Below are 14,608 nucleotides of genomic sequence, written 5' to 3' on the forward strand. Positions count from 1 at the left end.
CCCGAAGGTGTTGCAGTCCCGTAAAGCAACCGCATGGGAGGACCCAATGCCACTGATTCAGATCGGGATTCGGATTCCATGAGCTCGATGCACTGAAATCAGTAGTATTTTTAACCCTGGGCGTGCTCAAAATTAAGTTTCCATGGAAGAATGTGTCATAAATTGGTTACAATTCTAGGAAAATTGATTTCTGTACTTGTACTGCAGTCTGCGAACTTGTAAGCTTTTTGGGAAAAGGTCAGCTTAAACTTTTTTTTTTGGCCAACTCGTTAGTTGGAAAACGACCCACATAGAAAAGTTGATTATAAGCCATGATTGCAGTAATGGAAGTGGCCATTTCTGTTTATCGGTTTTGTGGCAAAAATGCAATGGCTTAAGGGAAAACCAATTTTACTTAAAATGTGACTGATTGCATTTTTAGTAAAAACTAAACATATAAGGATGTTGCTTTTAAAAGCTTTCAACCAAAAGAAGTACCAAAGTTCCTCATATATTATATATGTATTTAATTTAATTTTATAACTTATATTAATATAATCCTAATGTATAAATTTACCCATATTTTTTAACTATTTAAAGTCACAAAAGCTTAATTAGCAGTTTATGAATGGCATTCGCTTGCTGGAAATATGATTTCCCTCATTTTCGCCCCGCCTAATTGGATTCATTTTTTGCGCTTCCTCAAATGTCAACTTGCTGATTTCCATTTGACTAATCGAGAGGAATAAAAAACCAAGTCTGATGATTAATTTGCCAATCCGTTTGGCTGGCTCAGCTAATGCGCTCGACGGCAGCCTAATTGTCTAAAACAATTTATGAGGGTCCTGCTCGCTTATTTGAGTTCGCAGTTTATAAATGCTTTTGCCCTTTGGTAATTCGTCATTCGAAACGTAGCGAGCTGGGCCATTAATTAGCTAATGAAATTAAATTTGAGTCGCTGAAAACCTTTGGCAAATGCAACTTGTTGACACTTTTTTTGGCGGCAATGTTCTGGGAGTCGATTTTTTGCTTCGTGTTTTCGCCACTTACAGTTCCCCTTTTTGGCAAGCCTTTAAAAACAGGCTAACCTGCCCTTGGGCCACATTTGAAACGTGTCGCATAATTACGGCCAACTAAGCTGAAAAACTTAAATGCTGTATATTACTCATGGATTTTTTACAGTCCGAGGAAGAGTTTAAAGTGTTGGGCCTTTGTTGTGTTGACAAAGGCATTAAATAATTATGTGCTTAAAACGGCTCATTAGCGTGTTAGCTCGTTAAAGTAGTATATCCTTCATTTAAAAAGGAAGGGTTAATTTGTTTTGAATTTTGAAAGAATTTAATATAATGTGCATTAGTGCGCTATAGCATTAAATTTATATGAAAATGTTTTTCATTTGATTATAATATTATTATCACGCTTGGTAAGTATAAACTTTGAATTATCCCAAACTCCAAAAAATCGATTTGACCTTTTTGGTATTATATATTTATTTAGCTAAAATTTAAAAAGAAAAGGTCATTTCATTTTGAATTTTGAAACAATTGTATATCTTATTTGATTTAATATGAAGTAAAACAAATTCTAAAGAATATAAGTTTTGGATCTTTATATTTCTTTAAATTTTTTTTTATTCTTATATTTATTTAAGCAAATTCTTATCTACTTAGTCACAAAATCCTTATTAACATTTAAAATGGTTATTCATTTGAATTAAACATTTTTATCACCCATGGTAAGTATAAACATTGAGTAATCCCAAACTCCAAAATATCGTTTTAACCTCTTTGGTATTATTTATTCATTCAGCTAAATTGCGGTGTAATAGGCTTATGGAATCAGCATTTGAAAGCTGTCAAAATATGATTTCAAATAAAATGCTGTACTTTGCATTTGGCAAAATGTCACCATGAATCAGATGGAAACCAAGCCATGGGTAAACTAGTGAGCCTGCGTCCAATAAATCATGGTTAGTCTGTGGCCCATAAACAGCAAATAGAAACATATTGCCTGTGTGCACTCCTCGATTTTGTCGCCGAGTGCACATTGTGTATACGCCGCGTTGGCGAAAGCTCATTAGTGTCGTCGGGTGGCGATGTTTTTAAATGGGCGTGTGAAGTCCGCCCCCTTTTCGACTGCTGGCCAAAGACTTCAATCAAGGTTGGCAGCTCATCAAACTGATTTAATGCTGCTGGACCCACGTACAAGCAATTAAAATAGTTTTCCAACTAAGCAATTATCACAATTATGGGCGATCTGGTTGACCATGACATGACCATGTGTCCTTTTAATAATGAACTTCATCAACTAGATTATGGTTGAAGTTCACTGATATTTGACATGCACACCGCGGACGGGAATCAAGTCAGAGATTACACCCCAATTGGCCATAAATTGCGTAGAAGCAATCTTGAAGCCAAAAAGGCGACACAAATTCTAGCCAATTCTCCACCATATTTACTTATCACATTCAAATGGCACAGAGAAAGCAAAGAGGGGCCAACAAAGAAATTGTATGGCATCTGGGCGGAAATGAAGGATGAGCCGGGAAGGGCATCAAATTACTTGGCTTGGTCGCAAAGTGGTTAATTTCAGGCTTGGACGGGATGGGTGTGACCAGTTCTGCGGGCGGTCTAAGCCAATTTGTCTCATATTGTGCAGTGAATAAATAGTTGAGATGTTGTTTTGGGCTCTACGAGTGCCTGTGATTTATTTATTCGGGATTTTGCTGTACATAAAGTGCATTGGAAACAGTCCTTGAGCAGGATTTGAGGGGATTATGTTCTTTTGGCATGTTTAAAATAAATATTTTAAGGTCTTTTGCTTTTTGCTGGGACTTATGACGCGCTTGACAAGATTTAAGCCGGGACAGTGGGGATATATCTTTATTTTACTTTACTTTATTTATTTATTTTAATGCCTAAAGCATTTTTATAAGTTTAGATACAATGAAATGAAATCTATTAAATCTTATTGCATTTTTTTTTGTATTTTCGTAATGGATGTTTCCAATTGTTCTAGTAAAATAGAGACACTTGTTTATATATTGAAATATTTTTTTAAAATTAAACGTTAAAAAGGAAATCGTTTAGAACCACCATGACTGTTAATATTTATAATATATATTAAAATGAAATCCTTTAGAGCCACCATGACTGTTAACATTTAGAAACCCAGAGGATACATTGCCAGCCAGACTAGGCCATCCATTACAAATGTTTGCACACTATCCAGTTGAATAATTCACTCCAAAGTTGCCCCCTTTTTTTAGAACAGAACATCCTGACAGCCAGGAGCCAGTTGAGAATGTAATAAAGAGCTTACAATTTATGGCACCTTTCCAGGAGTGGCAGCATTTTGCAAGAAAGGACACCTCCTTGTCACCTGTTGGGAAAAGCGGAGTGCAAAGGTAAACTCCTGGCACCTGTTGATGGCCACCTGTCATCTGTGCATATTTTATCAATTTCGGTTTTTTGGCCAAAAACAATGTCCGGATTTGTTTTTCGGACACCATTGTATTAAATAAGACATTTGTAGTCCCGGCTAAATAACATAATCTAGTGGGATATAAAAGGTGTAACTATGCCGGCTGTCTCTTGTATTAATTTCATTATCTTTTGTGTCCGTGGGCCTTTTTCTGTCAGTTTAATTTGCTGGAAAATTGCATGGGGCAGCTAATTAGGTTTTTGCGGCGTAGGATAAATTATTTGACAGGTGCCACCCCCATTTGACCCATGCCCCAAGGCAAATGGAAATGCCTCTTACTATTTTTTTTTCTTTTGGAGCCATGTTATTGTGCCAACGTCTTCATTTGATTGTTTTCATTTGTTTCGGCTTGTTTGTGCGATTGCGTGTTTGTGGGTGCCCCAAATTGTGGCATTGACATTCGCCGGAAGCCAAGGAAAAACATTTGCCGACGGCTTCTGCTCGGCCCGACACTTCTGTCTGGTCTGGCATTTGTAAATCACTCTTCAGCCGCAGTCCAAGCCTCAATTTTATTGTTGACTTGCCAACTCAAATCAATGCTGTCTATACCTCACACATGTGGTTTCAATTAAATATGAATAAATTCGATATGCTTTGATTTAAACTTTCTGCTAGGATAAATTAGCAGAAAAGTCAAAAATAGAATTCATTGTAAATTCAGTGGTGAAATTTGAATCGCTTGTCGGTTTTGTAATCTTTAATTTAACAAAAACCGCTTTTCGGCCCACAGCCCACTTATATATTTATGCTATGGTACTTACTTTGTTAAGTCTAAAATATTTATTTGACACAATCTAATATTCAGGTAATTAATTTATCTAAGCCCGGTAAATGTGTCAAAATTAATTCTAAAATATATACACATCCAGTTTAATTAATGCAATTTCCGTTGCTTTATTGTGGTTCTGCCTCACCTGTTGGAATTATTTATGCAAATTGACTGGGCCCACAAATGTTGGCAACGGATGTGTGTGATAGGCGGAAACGGATGACAAATGTTCTAATAACTTTACTTTGCAAGGTGTGCATGTGGCTTTGAGTGTGAGCCCTTGACGTAACTGGTTCGCTATTTTCGCCTGATCCAAAGTGCAGGATCTTAAATAACTAACGAGTAAATGTGAAATTTGAAAAGTTACTCGGGCTAAGGGATAGCTTTCATTGTGGCCAGTGGAACAAGGAAAAACACTTGAAATTCTTTTTGCATAATTAATGAGAAACTTTCGGAACAATTCGTGAGTTAGCTAGTGGAATATCGAATGTCCTGCACTGCGTCAATGCAAAATATTGATGAGACAGGAGAAAACAGGGACAATGGTTGATGGTGGTTAATAAATTACACAATTTAAGGATTAAAAGAAACATAAAATGAAAACAAATTTGCTTGTACTTAAATTTTAATTCGAAAGTAATCGATAGTGGAGGCCATTACGCCTCCAATTAATGGTACATTCAATGCAGTTTGTTAATAACCAACAAACCGGATTGTTATTTCACGTTAATATGCATTTAATTATTATGTCAATATTATACAATGCGTCAATTTAATTTAAGTTTAAAACCATTTTGATGATCTTTAAATATTAACAATTGCCAACGATAATACTTTTGTAATGCCATTAATCAAGCGGCTCAGAAAAACTTTGTTATTGGAGCTTTTCTACATCATTCGAAACTTCCTGTGCAGATTATTATCTACAGGAGGCGTGCTCAATCTGTCATGCGAAATGTTATTTAAATTACTTGACTCCTGTCTTGTAATTTCATCTGTCACCGCTTTTTGTTGGCCATATGTCATTAAAGTTAACGCCATGCGTAGGCACGCCCACAAATTCTATAATTTGGCCCTATCAAGTGACAGCAATCTTTATTTGAGTTTTTGTCTGTGGGTTTGTTTCTTTTTTTTCTGTCAGGTAATGATAATGCTTTGCCTACTTGGCATATCCTTATTTTTTCTGGCGTTTCTTTTGCTTTTTGTGAAAAATAAACCTAATGTTTTATTTTTTTGCTCCAAGAGAAAGCATTAAAATAAAGTATGAAATGGGGGCTGAAAACCCATTATCACAAATCATAGCAAAGGGGTAAAAATTGGTTTACTCGAAGCCTCTTGGGCATTATTTTCTTACACTGTGTTGAGGAGTTCTAAAAAGGTTTTAGGCCCATCTCGAACAAAATATTTGACTGACAATTATTGATATTTTATGAGATTTGTTCGACAAAGTAGCTGATGTCGTTTTGATATGGGTGACAAGGGTCTTGTGTTGACATTGGGAGTACATCGAATGTAGAAAAAGTGTCTTGATATTGGAAACGCTTTTGATTTTTAAAAAAAGTATATCAGCATTTATACTCAATGAAACATTTTCTTCCTTTCAACACCATGTGTGTAACATGGTAACAGAAATACCTTCATTAAAAATTAATTGCTACAGAAATTTCGTATTTTCTCTGGCAAAATTATATCATAAAACTTTTGAAAAACCTACAGCAGGAAATGTAAAATTTGACAGGTCTAATTGTCTGAAATCATAATTTTTGATTCTGATCCAAGTATACTTTGTATAAACTTACCTGTGTGTGTAATATAACGCGGTTTCACTTAACCTTTTCTTTTATTAAAAAATTTAAATCGCGATTCAATGAAATAATTCAAAGGAACTGACTGAGTCTGTGCAAAGATTTTCTTCAGAATGCAAGCACTGATTTAACTTTATTTTTATATTCCGCAATGTCCGGAATTCAAGGGAAAAAGTGCCTTAAAAAGTTTTTTAATTAAGTTTGGAATTTATGCCAAATGAGAGCGCACAAATGTATGCCACGCTTTTTGCACCAGCAAATTGACTTAATGATTGACAACTGGTAAAACGAAAAACTTAAGATCGCACGAAAAGGTGTTGAAAACTGTGTTTTTTGAAACTATTTTAGCGGTTAGCCGTTAACAAGTTGATTGTTTGGTGGTAAGTTGTGATTCCTTCGAAGCGCGCCGAACGAATGCAACGGCCACGAAGCAATCGACTTGTTTTATAGCCGAAGCCCGTTCAACTTCAACTGGTTGCTCCTGTTGCTTCTTCAACCAAAAGCTTTCCCCAATAACCGGCTACCCGAGGTTTGGGTCCTGACTAATGGAGATTACTTCGCCGCCCACGCAATTTTCATACCTATTAGTTGTGGAATAGAAGGGTTATATTGTATTGGGGAAGAAGGATGATGGGGAACAGTCTGCCTATTTGGTTGAAAATAGATATCTTGGAAAGAAGGAAAAAATTAACAATTACATTTATATTTTATTTATTTGTTATATATTTTTTTAAAAAAGTGTATTGTGGTTTAAAATTGACGGGTATACTGCTACCTATTTGACAGCTTGAGCTGGTTGTAAATATAGGGGATATCTACATTTTGGTATAAGGGATTATTCATGAATTATCTTTTATTTATATCTTGATTTCTTTAGACTTGGAAAATGTTAGGTACCATCAAAAGTTTGACTTGCAGTAGTGTAAAAATCACGAAGTTAGCGCGTAGCGCGCTGAAGCGTGACATTTCTCTGCTTTGCACTAATTTCTGTCGCTCTGCGACGCCGAACCTCTGCCACAGCAGCAAAAAAGCGCGCCGAAGTTGAGAAAAAAGACCCGAAGACCCATGCCGAAGTCACACGAACATCTACGTTATACGTGAGCGAGCAGCGGATGGGCAGAACAATTCCCTATGCTCACTTAATGGGGCGCTGCCGACCTCTGCTTTAAATAAAAGCAATTTTCTGCGCCTTTAAGTATGCAATATATTTTTGATCAGAGCATGGATTCAAGGATATCCATCAGTCGACTTCCTTGAACTAAAGCTCTCCTTATTTTTGTTGTCCTGATTATTGTTGTTGTCGTGACGTCAGCGGGTCGGGGACGCGTTGATTTAAAGCTGCGCTAGTTGCCTGCCATTCGCTGAAATCGGAATTGGCCAATTTGTTGTAGTGCTTGTTCTTGTAGAGCTGGTCACCTACGCACACACATCGGTGGGCGGCGCCTACGCTGGAATACCGAAAGCTAAGGCAACACAGGATATAGATAGTCGGACATTTTGGCCTTTACTCGTTCATATTTGCAGTGAGATTTAATCTTTCATTTGGGGTGTCGGTGTCCCCGTTTTAAATTACATTTTTGCAGCTGTATTTACTTTTCACTTTTGACATTCGGACTCTTAATGAGCAATAAAGTCGATTAAAATGAAAAACAATAGGCTGTTGATGCTTATCGTTTGGGAAATATGGAAATGAATTTTTTTTTGTAAGTTAGCTAACTACTTAAATGCATAAGTCATATTAAAATAACCGTTAAACATTATTAAGTCATGGCGTTTTCGAAGATAAAGTATTACTTATTCATAACATTATCTTTATAGGAAAAAAACCAATTGGTGTAGCTAATAAGATAGGGTTTGTTAGTTTAATTGCTGGGGTTTTAATTGATATACCATTAGTTACTTGACAACAAAATTTATATATCAAATCGCTTCCTGACATACTAACTTTTTATCGCTTCATTATTATGGGCGATAAGATTTCACTTTAAAGTTTCAATAGCATTGTTTTGCTCAATGGAAAAAAAATAAGATGATAAGACAATCATTGAGTATCAGTATTGCAAGCACTAGTTTACAAATTTTATGTGTTGCTTATACATTTTTTTTTATCAAAATTTTTCATGCATATAGTATAACTTATTTTACATATCCCTTATGTTTGGATAACAACATTTGATTCAATTTATATTTAAGTCATTCGTATTTTTTTAACAAGTATATTGCTATATTAATTAAGGAACTGTTTAAAAAGTGATTTCTTTTGCTCACAAGTGTTACATGTAAGTTTGAAAAGCAATTTATATAAATACGCAGAATAGGAATGATTGACTTTAGTGTCTATTCTACCGGAAAGAAAGCAATAAGTTTATTTTAAGTTCACGATGAGCTCTAATACAAAGGATGGTATCACCATACGGATCATGACCGTAGAGGATTATAAGAATGTAAAAGCATTCATGAAGGATGACTTCTTCCTGTCAGAGCCTCTGTGCCAATCCACCGGAGAATCCGTTCATCAGCAAAACGAAAAGGATAATGATGAATACCACCTTTCCATGATTGCTCAGGGCACCTGTTTGGTGGCAATCGATGAGAACAACGGTGGACGTCTGGTGGGATTTGTCCTGGCTGGAGCCCAGTATCCCGAGGATATAGAACAGCACCGCATTGAGGCCGAGGCCATGGAGCAGCACACTTGGGGTCGCATTTGCATATTGCTTTCTAAAATTGAACGGGAGGCCAACATATTTGAGCGCTTTGGAATCTCGAAAGTGCTCTATTCCCACATTACCAGTGTCGATAAATCGATGAGGGGCAAGGGATTGGGCTCCCGACTCGCCACCACTTTGATGGAGGTGGGCCGATCCAAGGGATTCCCGGTCATGGTGGCCTATTGCACGAGCTTCTTTTCCGCCCGCCAGAAGGAAGCCCTGGGGATGCAATGCATCCACTCCCTCACCTATGCCGACTACAAGGACGCTCAAGGACGACCGATCTTCACACCCGCTGCGCCAAACACAATGGCCCGGGTTATGGCCATTAAACTTTGAGGTTGATAAAACTTTTATAATTGACGAAATACCAAAAAAAAAAAAAATAAAAAAACGTATTATCTAAACTAGTGATAATTCGAAAGTGTTTACTTTTCTTATCTGCGTGTATAACCACGCATTAATGTTTTGATGATCTTCAGAATCTTAACTGCCGGCAAAGAGTAACCAGCTAACTTAATCGCGTTGACGAAGATAAAGTATTATTTACCTATAATATGAGCTTTATAGGAAGAAAACCAATTGGTGTAGCTAGGGATAGGGATTGGGATTGTTAGTTTTATTGCTGGGTTTTTTTTTTTGATTTACCATAACTGACTTGACAACACAATTTAAATATCATATCGCTTCCTGACATACTAACATTTTATCGCTTTGTTATTAGGGGCGATAAGATTTTACATTAAAGTTTCAGCATAGTTTTGTTCAATTAAAAAAAAGATAAGAAGATAAGACAATCATAAAGTGTCAGCATAGAAAACACTAGTTTACAAAATTTTATGTGCTGCTTAAACATTTTTCTTATCAAAATTGTTCATGCATATAGTATAACTTCTTTTACATGTCCCTTAGTGTGGATAACCACATTTTATTCAATTTATTTTTAAGTCATTCGTATTTTTATTAACAAGTCCGTTAAAATATTAATTAAAGAACTGTTTAAAAAATGATTTATTTTGCTAACAAGTGTTACATGTAGGTTTGATAAGGAATTTATATAAATACGCAGAATAGGAATGATTGTCTTTAGTGTCTATTCTACCGGAAAGAAAGCATTATCTTAATTTTAGGTTCACGATGAGCTCTAATACAAAGGATGGTATCACCATACGCATTATGACCGTAGAGGATTATAAGAATGTAAAAGCATTCATGGAGGATGACTTCTTACTGTCAGAACCTTTGTCGCAATCCAGCGGAGAATCCTTTCATCAGAATAAGGATAATGGAGAATATCTCCTGTCGATGATTGCTCAGGACACCTGTTTGGTGGCACTCGATGAGAACAACGGTGGACGTCTGGTGGGATTTGTCATGGCTGGAGCACAGTTTCCCGAGGATACAGAACAGCACCGCGTTGAGGCCGAGGCCATGGAGCAGCACACTTGGGGTCGCATTTACAGATTGCTTTCTAAAATTGAACGGGAGGCCAACATATTTGAGCGCTTTGGAATCTCGAAAGCGCTCTATTCCCACATTACCAGTGTCGATAAGGCGATGAGGGGCAAGGGATTGGGTTCCCGACTCGCCGCCACTTTGATGGAGGTGGGCCGATCCAAGGGATTCCCGGTGATGGTGGCCTATTGCACGAGCTTCTTTTCCGCCCGCCAGAAGGAAGCCCTGGGGATGCAATGCATCCACTCCCTCACCTATGCCGACTACAAGGACGCTCATGGGCAACCGATCTTTAAACCCGCTGCGCCTCACACAATGGTCCGGGCTATGGCCATTAAACTTTGAGGTGGTCAAGTTGATAAAACTTTAATAACAGACGAAATACTAAAAAAAAAAATACAAAAACGTAATATCTAAACTAGTGATTATTCGAAAGTGTTTACTTTTCTTATCAGTGTGTATGACCACACATTAATGTTATGATAGTCTTCAGTATCTTAGCTGCCGGCAAAGAGTAATCAGCTAACTTAATTGCGTTGACGATGTTACCTAATTCAAAGGATGGTTTAACGATACGCCTCATGACCCAGAAGGATTATGGGAATGTATAATTTTTCCTGAATTATAACTTTTTCGGATCAGAACCCAGCGGAGTAATTTTTTGCGAAACGAGAAGGAGAACGATGAATATTATGTGTCGATGATCGCTCAAGACATTTTACCGGTGTCTATAGCTCGATTAGGGGCAAAGAAGGCTTTGGGGATGCAGTGTATCCACTCCCTCGCCTATGTCGACTACAAGGACGCTCAAGGACGACCGATCTTCACACCCGTTATGACTATAAATAGTTTATTATTTTAATTATGATTACTTAAAACTAATTAAATAAATACATTACAATCAGCTCATAACGATTTCACTCAGACATGACCCTATTTTTGGATGTAGAAATTAATCCAACACTAAAAAAAATATATTTAAAATGATTTCGTCCCCCAACTACACAAGTTAACTTGACCAAAGTTGTACGTAATCTTTTACTTTACAGTATTTTTACTTTATGGTGACACTATAAGCTTTTAAAGCTTTATTCATGGCAGTCTCCGATGGTTTGAGTATTTGTCAGTTTTTGTATCTACATAAACTTAAAAGTTTAAAAACCATTTTTAGTAAATGAATTAAAAAAAGTTTTACTCGTTAACTTTATTAATACCTTATGTTTTTTAGCCGTAGGTTTTAGAAACCTCTCTTTTCATTTCATAAATTAATTAAAAATATTATCCGTTGCCCATATTAGCTTTATAGAAGTACAGAAATAAATGAAAATATTGAAAACATATCTAGGGTATTTTCATATAAATTAAGTTCATTTTCTAAAGACTTGTTATACTAGTTTATAGCTAACAAAATGCAGCTCAATAACTGGGATTTGGGATCCAAATTAACGGAGATATTTGCAATAAAAGTTATTTTTCTAGTCTTTTTAGAGAATAGCTAGATGTAAAAATTATTTTGAGCAAGTGTTTCAAAAGATAAGTGTGCCCTCCGAATGTAATAATTATTGCCAACTGTTTTATATATGTTCGTATATAACTTGTAAGCATATGCTGTAAACTTTTTGTAAATAAAACCAATGTTTTAAAGTTGTATATAAATGGTTCAAGGTTTCCGTGATGCAATACAACTGCTTTCCAACTAAGCACAATATATTATTTTTTTCTTTTATATGAAACACCAGTGGGTGAGGTGTTATATGTGCTCACCTTTTGAATACTTTACACCCACTTTGATTTTATCGTTCGACCGCAGGCCTTACCACAACCTTAGGCCAACAACCGAAAAAAAACACTTGTTAACCGACGCATATCAATTAAGTACTTCAGGACAAAGACCACAAGTTGACGGCTCAATTAGCCAAAACCCGCGACCGGAGACGACCACCTCTTGATAATCACGGGAAGGTGTGAAGCATCGCATGGAAGCGGGATTAATTGAAAACCCATCTCCCAAGGAAATCCAGGATGGGGCCCAGTCGTTAACTATGATTTGCAGGCCGTGCAACAGGTAAAGGCCTCGTTACGTGCCAATTTTTGCTCCTGCTGGGTGAGGACCCCAATGGATAATGATAATTTCGCATGACGCTTTCCGCTCGACTGTGGGCTGTTGTAAAATTTTATCGCCAAAACATGACGGGCAAATCAATTTTTATTATTTTATCATCATCGACGCCTGCTTAAGCTGCTTAAAGAATCTTCGGCGACGGCGATGGCGAGACTTTTACGCGAGTCCCGCGAATCTATCTCATAACTAAGCCCAATCATCAAGGGGAAATAAACCTGGCATCCCACCATTCTAGACAGAACATGCCGACAGAACAATAGAGCCGAGTACCCGCCACTCCGACCTCAACAATGCGCTAAATCGTTATCAGTAATTATGCATTGTTCGCCCCCTGACAATGCAACTCATCTGGGAGGATATATGGGTTCCCTTTCTGCCTCTTTTGGTTGCGCTTTTCCATTTATTTTTGCTTTCCATTTTTGTCCGTTTTTCCCTTTTTTTTTTTTGTTTTTTGATTGATTTTGTTGATTGCAGTTGGCCTTGCTGCCCTCGTTCTATTAATAGACCCGACAATCCTCTAAGCCTCCTCCCACCCCCATCAGGTGGGCCTCTCAAACACCTAAACTCGCCTGGAGCTGCATAATTTATGTGCTGCGGGCAAACATTTTATGCAATTAAACAAGTTGCTAATGCGATTTACAGATACGTCAAACCAACCACAGGCTGGGGTAGGAAAATAGGGGCCAAGATGTGGTCTTATTTGGCAAGTAATTTCCAAATTAAGTGATAACGTCGCACATAAGGGGGCCAAAACTCGAGGAGATGCGCCTCATAAATCACTCAACTGTTGCGCCCAGGATGGTTTGTGTACTTGCTAAGGACTCTTGAGGGGGCGGACGAAGAGGCCCACAAAGATGGAAAGCCCTAATCTTAAAGATACTGGTCTCCTTTGGCCAAAAGCTAAGTAATAATAGGTTGCGTGGGTAGGTGCTAAAGTTCTGATATCCCAATTTAGCTGACTAAAAATACATCTTTAAGTTGTAGCAATATCAAAGACAACTCTCGCAAAGTACAGGAGTTTCACTTTTTTAACTTCATTCCTCCACGCCCACACCTAGAAAAAATCGTTAGCTTAAATGAAAGAAGTGTTTTCTTAAATATTTATTTATTCACAATGACCAATATTCGGGGTTCCAAAAAAATCGATTATATATATCTATTAATTTGCATATATATTTATTTGCTAACTTTTACAGAACCAAAATATTGAAATCAGATAAAGAAAACTTGACGGAACTTTTTCTAGAAATATAAAAAAATAATAATAATACTTAAGAGAATTACTTAAGCCAATATATTGAACAAACTCCTATTTCAGTGTACAGTTGACGTACCGGGGCAATAAATTAAACTGCATTTGGCTATTTTTGTGGTCATTAGGCACGACTGCAGTTTGTCTGTTTTTGGTCTTGGTCCTAAAACCAATGGACCCCCATCTCCTGCGATTGTCTCTCAGTTTGCCAGAACCGTAGGATCGTAGGACCTGGAGCGATGCAGGCCACTATCTGCCACAAGTTTTAATGAAGTCTCGCCTAAAGTTCTATATGTCTGCCGGAGATGCGGAGGTAAACTGAGTTATGCCTTGGCAGTCTTCACGTGGAAATGGCATTATGAGTTATGTGTCTGTGGTTCCGCGGAGGATGTGGATGGCTTAATTTCTCGTCATCGTCAGGTCCCCGCGAAATTTCTCCCACAGTGCCGCACAGTTCAATTAACATAATTAATGTGCGCCGGGACTGTCTCGACTCCACTCGTCTGGTTGGAAACTTGGTGGAATATTTTTGGGATCGGTTTACGCATTGTTACAACTCAATTCGAGTTGCTTGCACCTCTGACACCTGTCTTAATGAACAATTAACTGGAACAGTGCTTAAAGTTAAACCTGTGGCCTAGGAGCAAACATGAGGAATAATTTATTTTTACCCGCTTTTTCATTGTTTTGCCACCTTCTTAATTATTCAGCTGTAATGCTTTTTCCATTAACTAGGTTTTATCATGGATGGAGTTGTTCTTTGTATCTTCTCACATACTAAATTTTTTGACTTTTATTACCTCGAATAGTTCAAAAAAGGTCAATGTGGCCATAATTTAAATTTAAAAAGAAAAGAAAATGTATTTAAAGAATATTGGATTTAAATATACGCTTTTGTAAAGAGTGCACTTTTGATTTCAAAAACAAGTTTCCCGTTTACTATTCATAAACTTTGGTAACAATTTGTTTGTTCTTAAAAAAGTTTGAATCATTCTAAGCAGCCAGGACCACAGCTAATGCATGTTATAA

General features: G+C 37.1%; 3 protein-coding genes across 3 annotated transcripts in view; 2 read left to right on the forward strand and 1 right to left on the reverse strand.

The window, feature by feature from the left end:
* LOC119548423 (short neuropeptide F) overlaps window positions 1–6,441 on the reverse strand; it is a 33,298-nt gene extending 26,857 nt beyond the window's left edge. Inside the window, exon 1 of the mRNA XM_037855662.1 lies at window positions 6,034–6,441. The gene's annotated coding sequence lies outside the window, so the exon portion shown is untranslated. The remainder of the gene's footprint in view (window positions 1–6,033) is intronic.
* Window positions 6,442–8,384: 1,943 nt separating this feature from the next.
* On the forward strand, window positions 8,385–9,157 carry LOC119546998 (dopamine N-acetyltransferase-like). The gene has a single exon (XM_037853664.1). The coding sequence runs from the start codon at window positions 8,421–8,423 to the stop codon at window positions 9,087–9,089; it is 669 nt and encodes a 222-aa protein (XP_037709592.1). The 5' UTR covers window positions 8,385–8,420; the 3' UTR covers window positions 9,090–9,157.
* A 120-nt stretch (window positions 9,158–9,277) lies between these two features.
* LOC119546999 (dopamine N-acetyltransferase-like) lies at window positions 9,278–10,571 on the forward strand. Its single transcript, XM_037853665.1, has one exon. It carries the CDS (start codon window positions 9,888–9,890, stop codon window positions 10,548–10,550), a length of 663 nt encoding a protein of 220 aa, XP_037709593.1. The 5' UTR covers window positions 9,278–9,887; the 3' UTR covers window positions 10,551–10,571.
* Window positions 10,572–14,608: the final 4,037 nt, after the last annotated feature.

Source organism: Drosophila subpulchrella, chromosome 2L (genome assembly GCF_014743375.2).
Source record: "Drosophila subpulchrella strain 33 F10 #4 breed RU33 chromosome 2L, RU_Dsub_v1.1 Primary Assembly, whole genome shotgun sequence".
Lineage (NCBI taxonomy): Eukaryota > Metazoa > Arthropoda > Insecta > Diptera > Drosophilidae > Drosophila > Drosophila subpulchrella.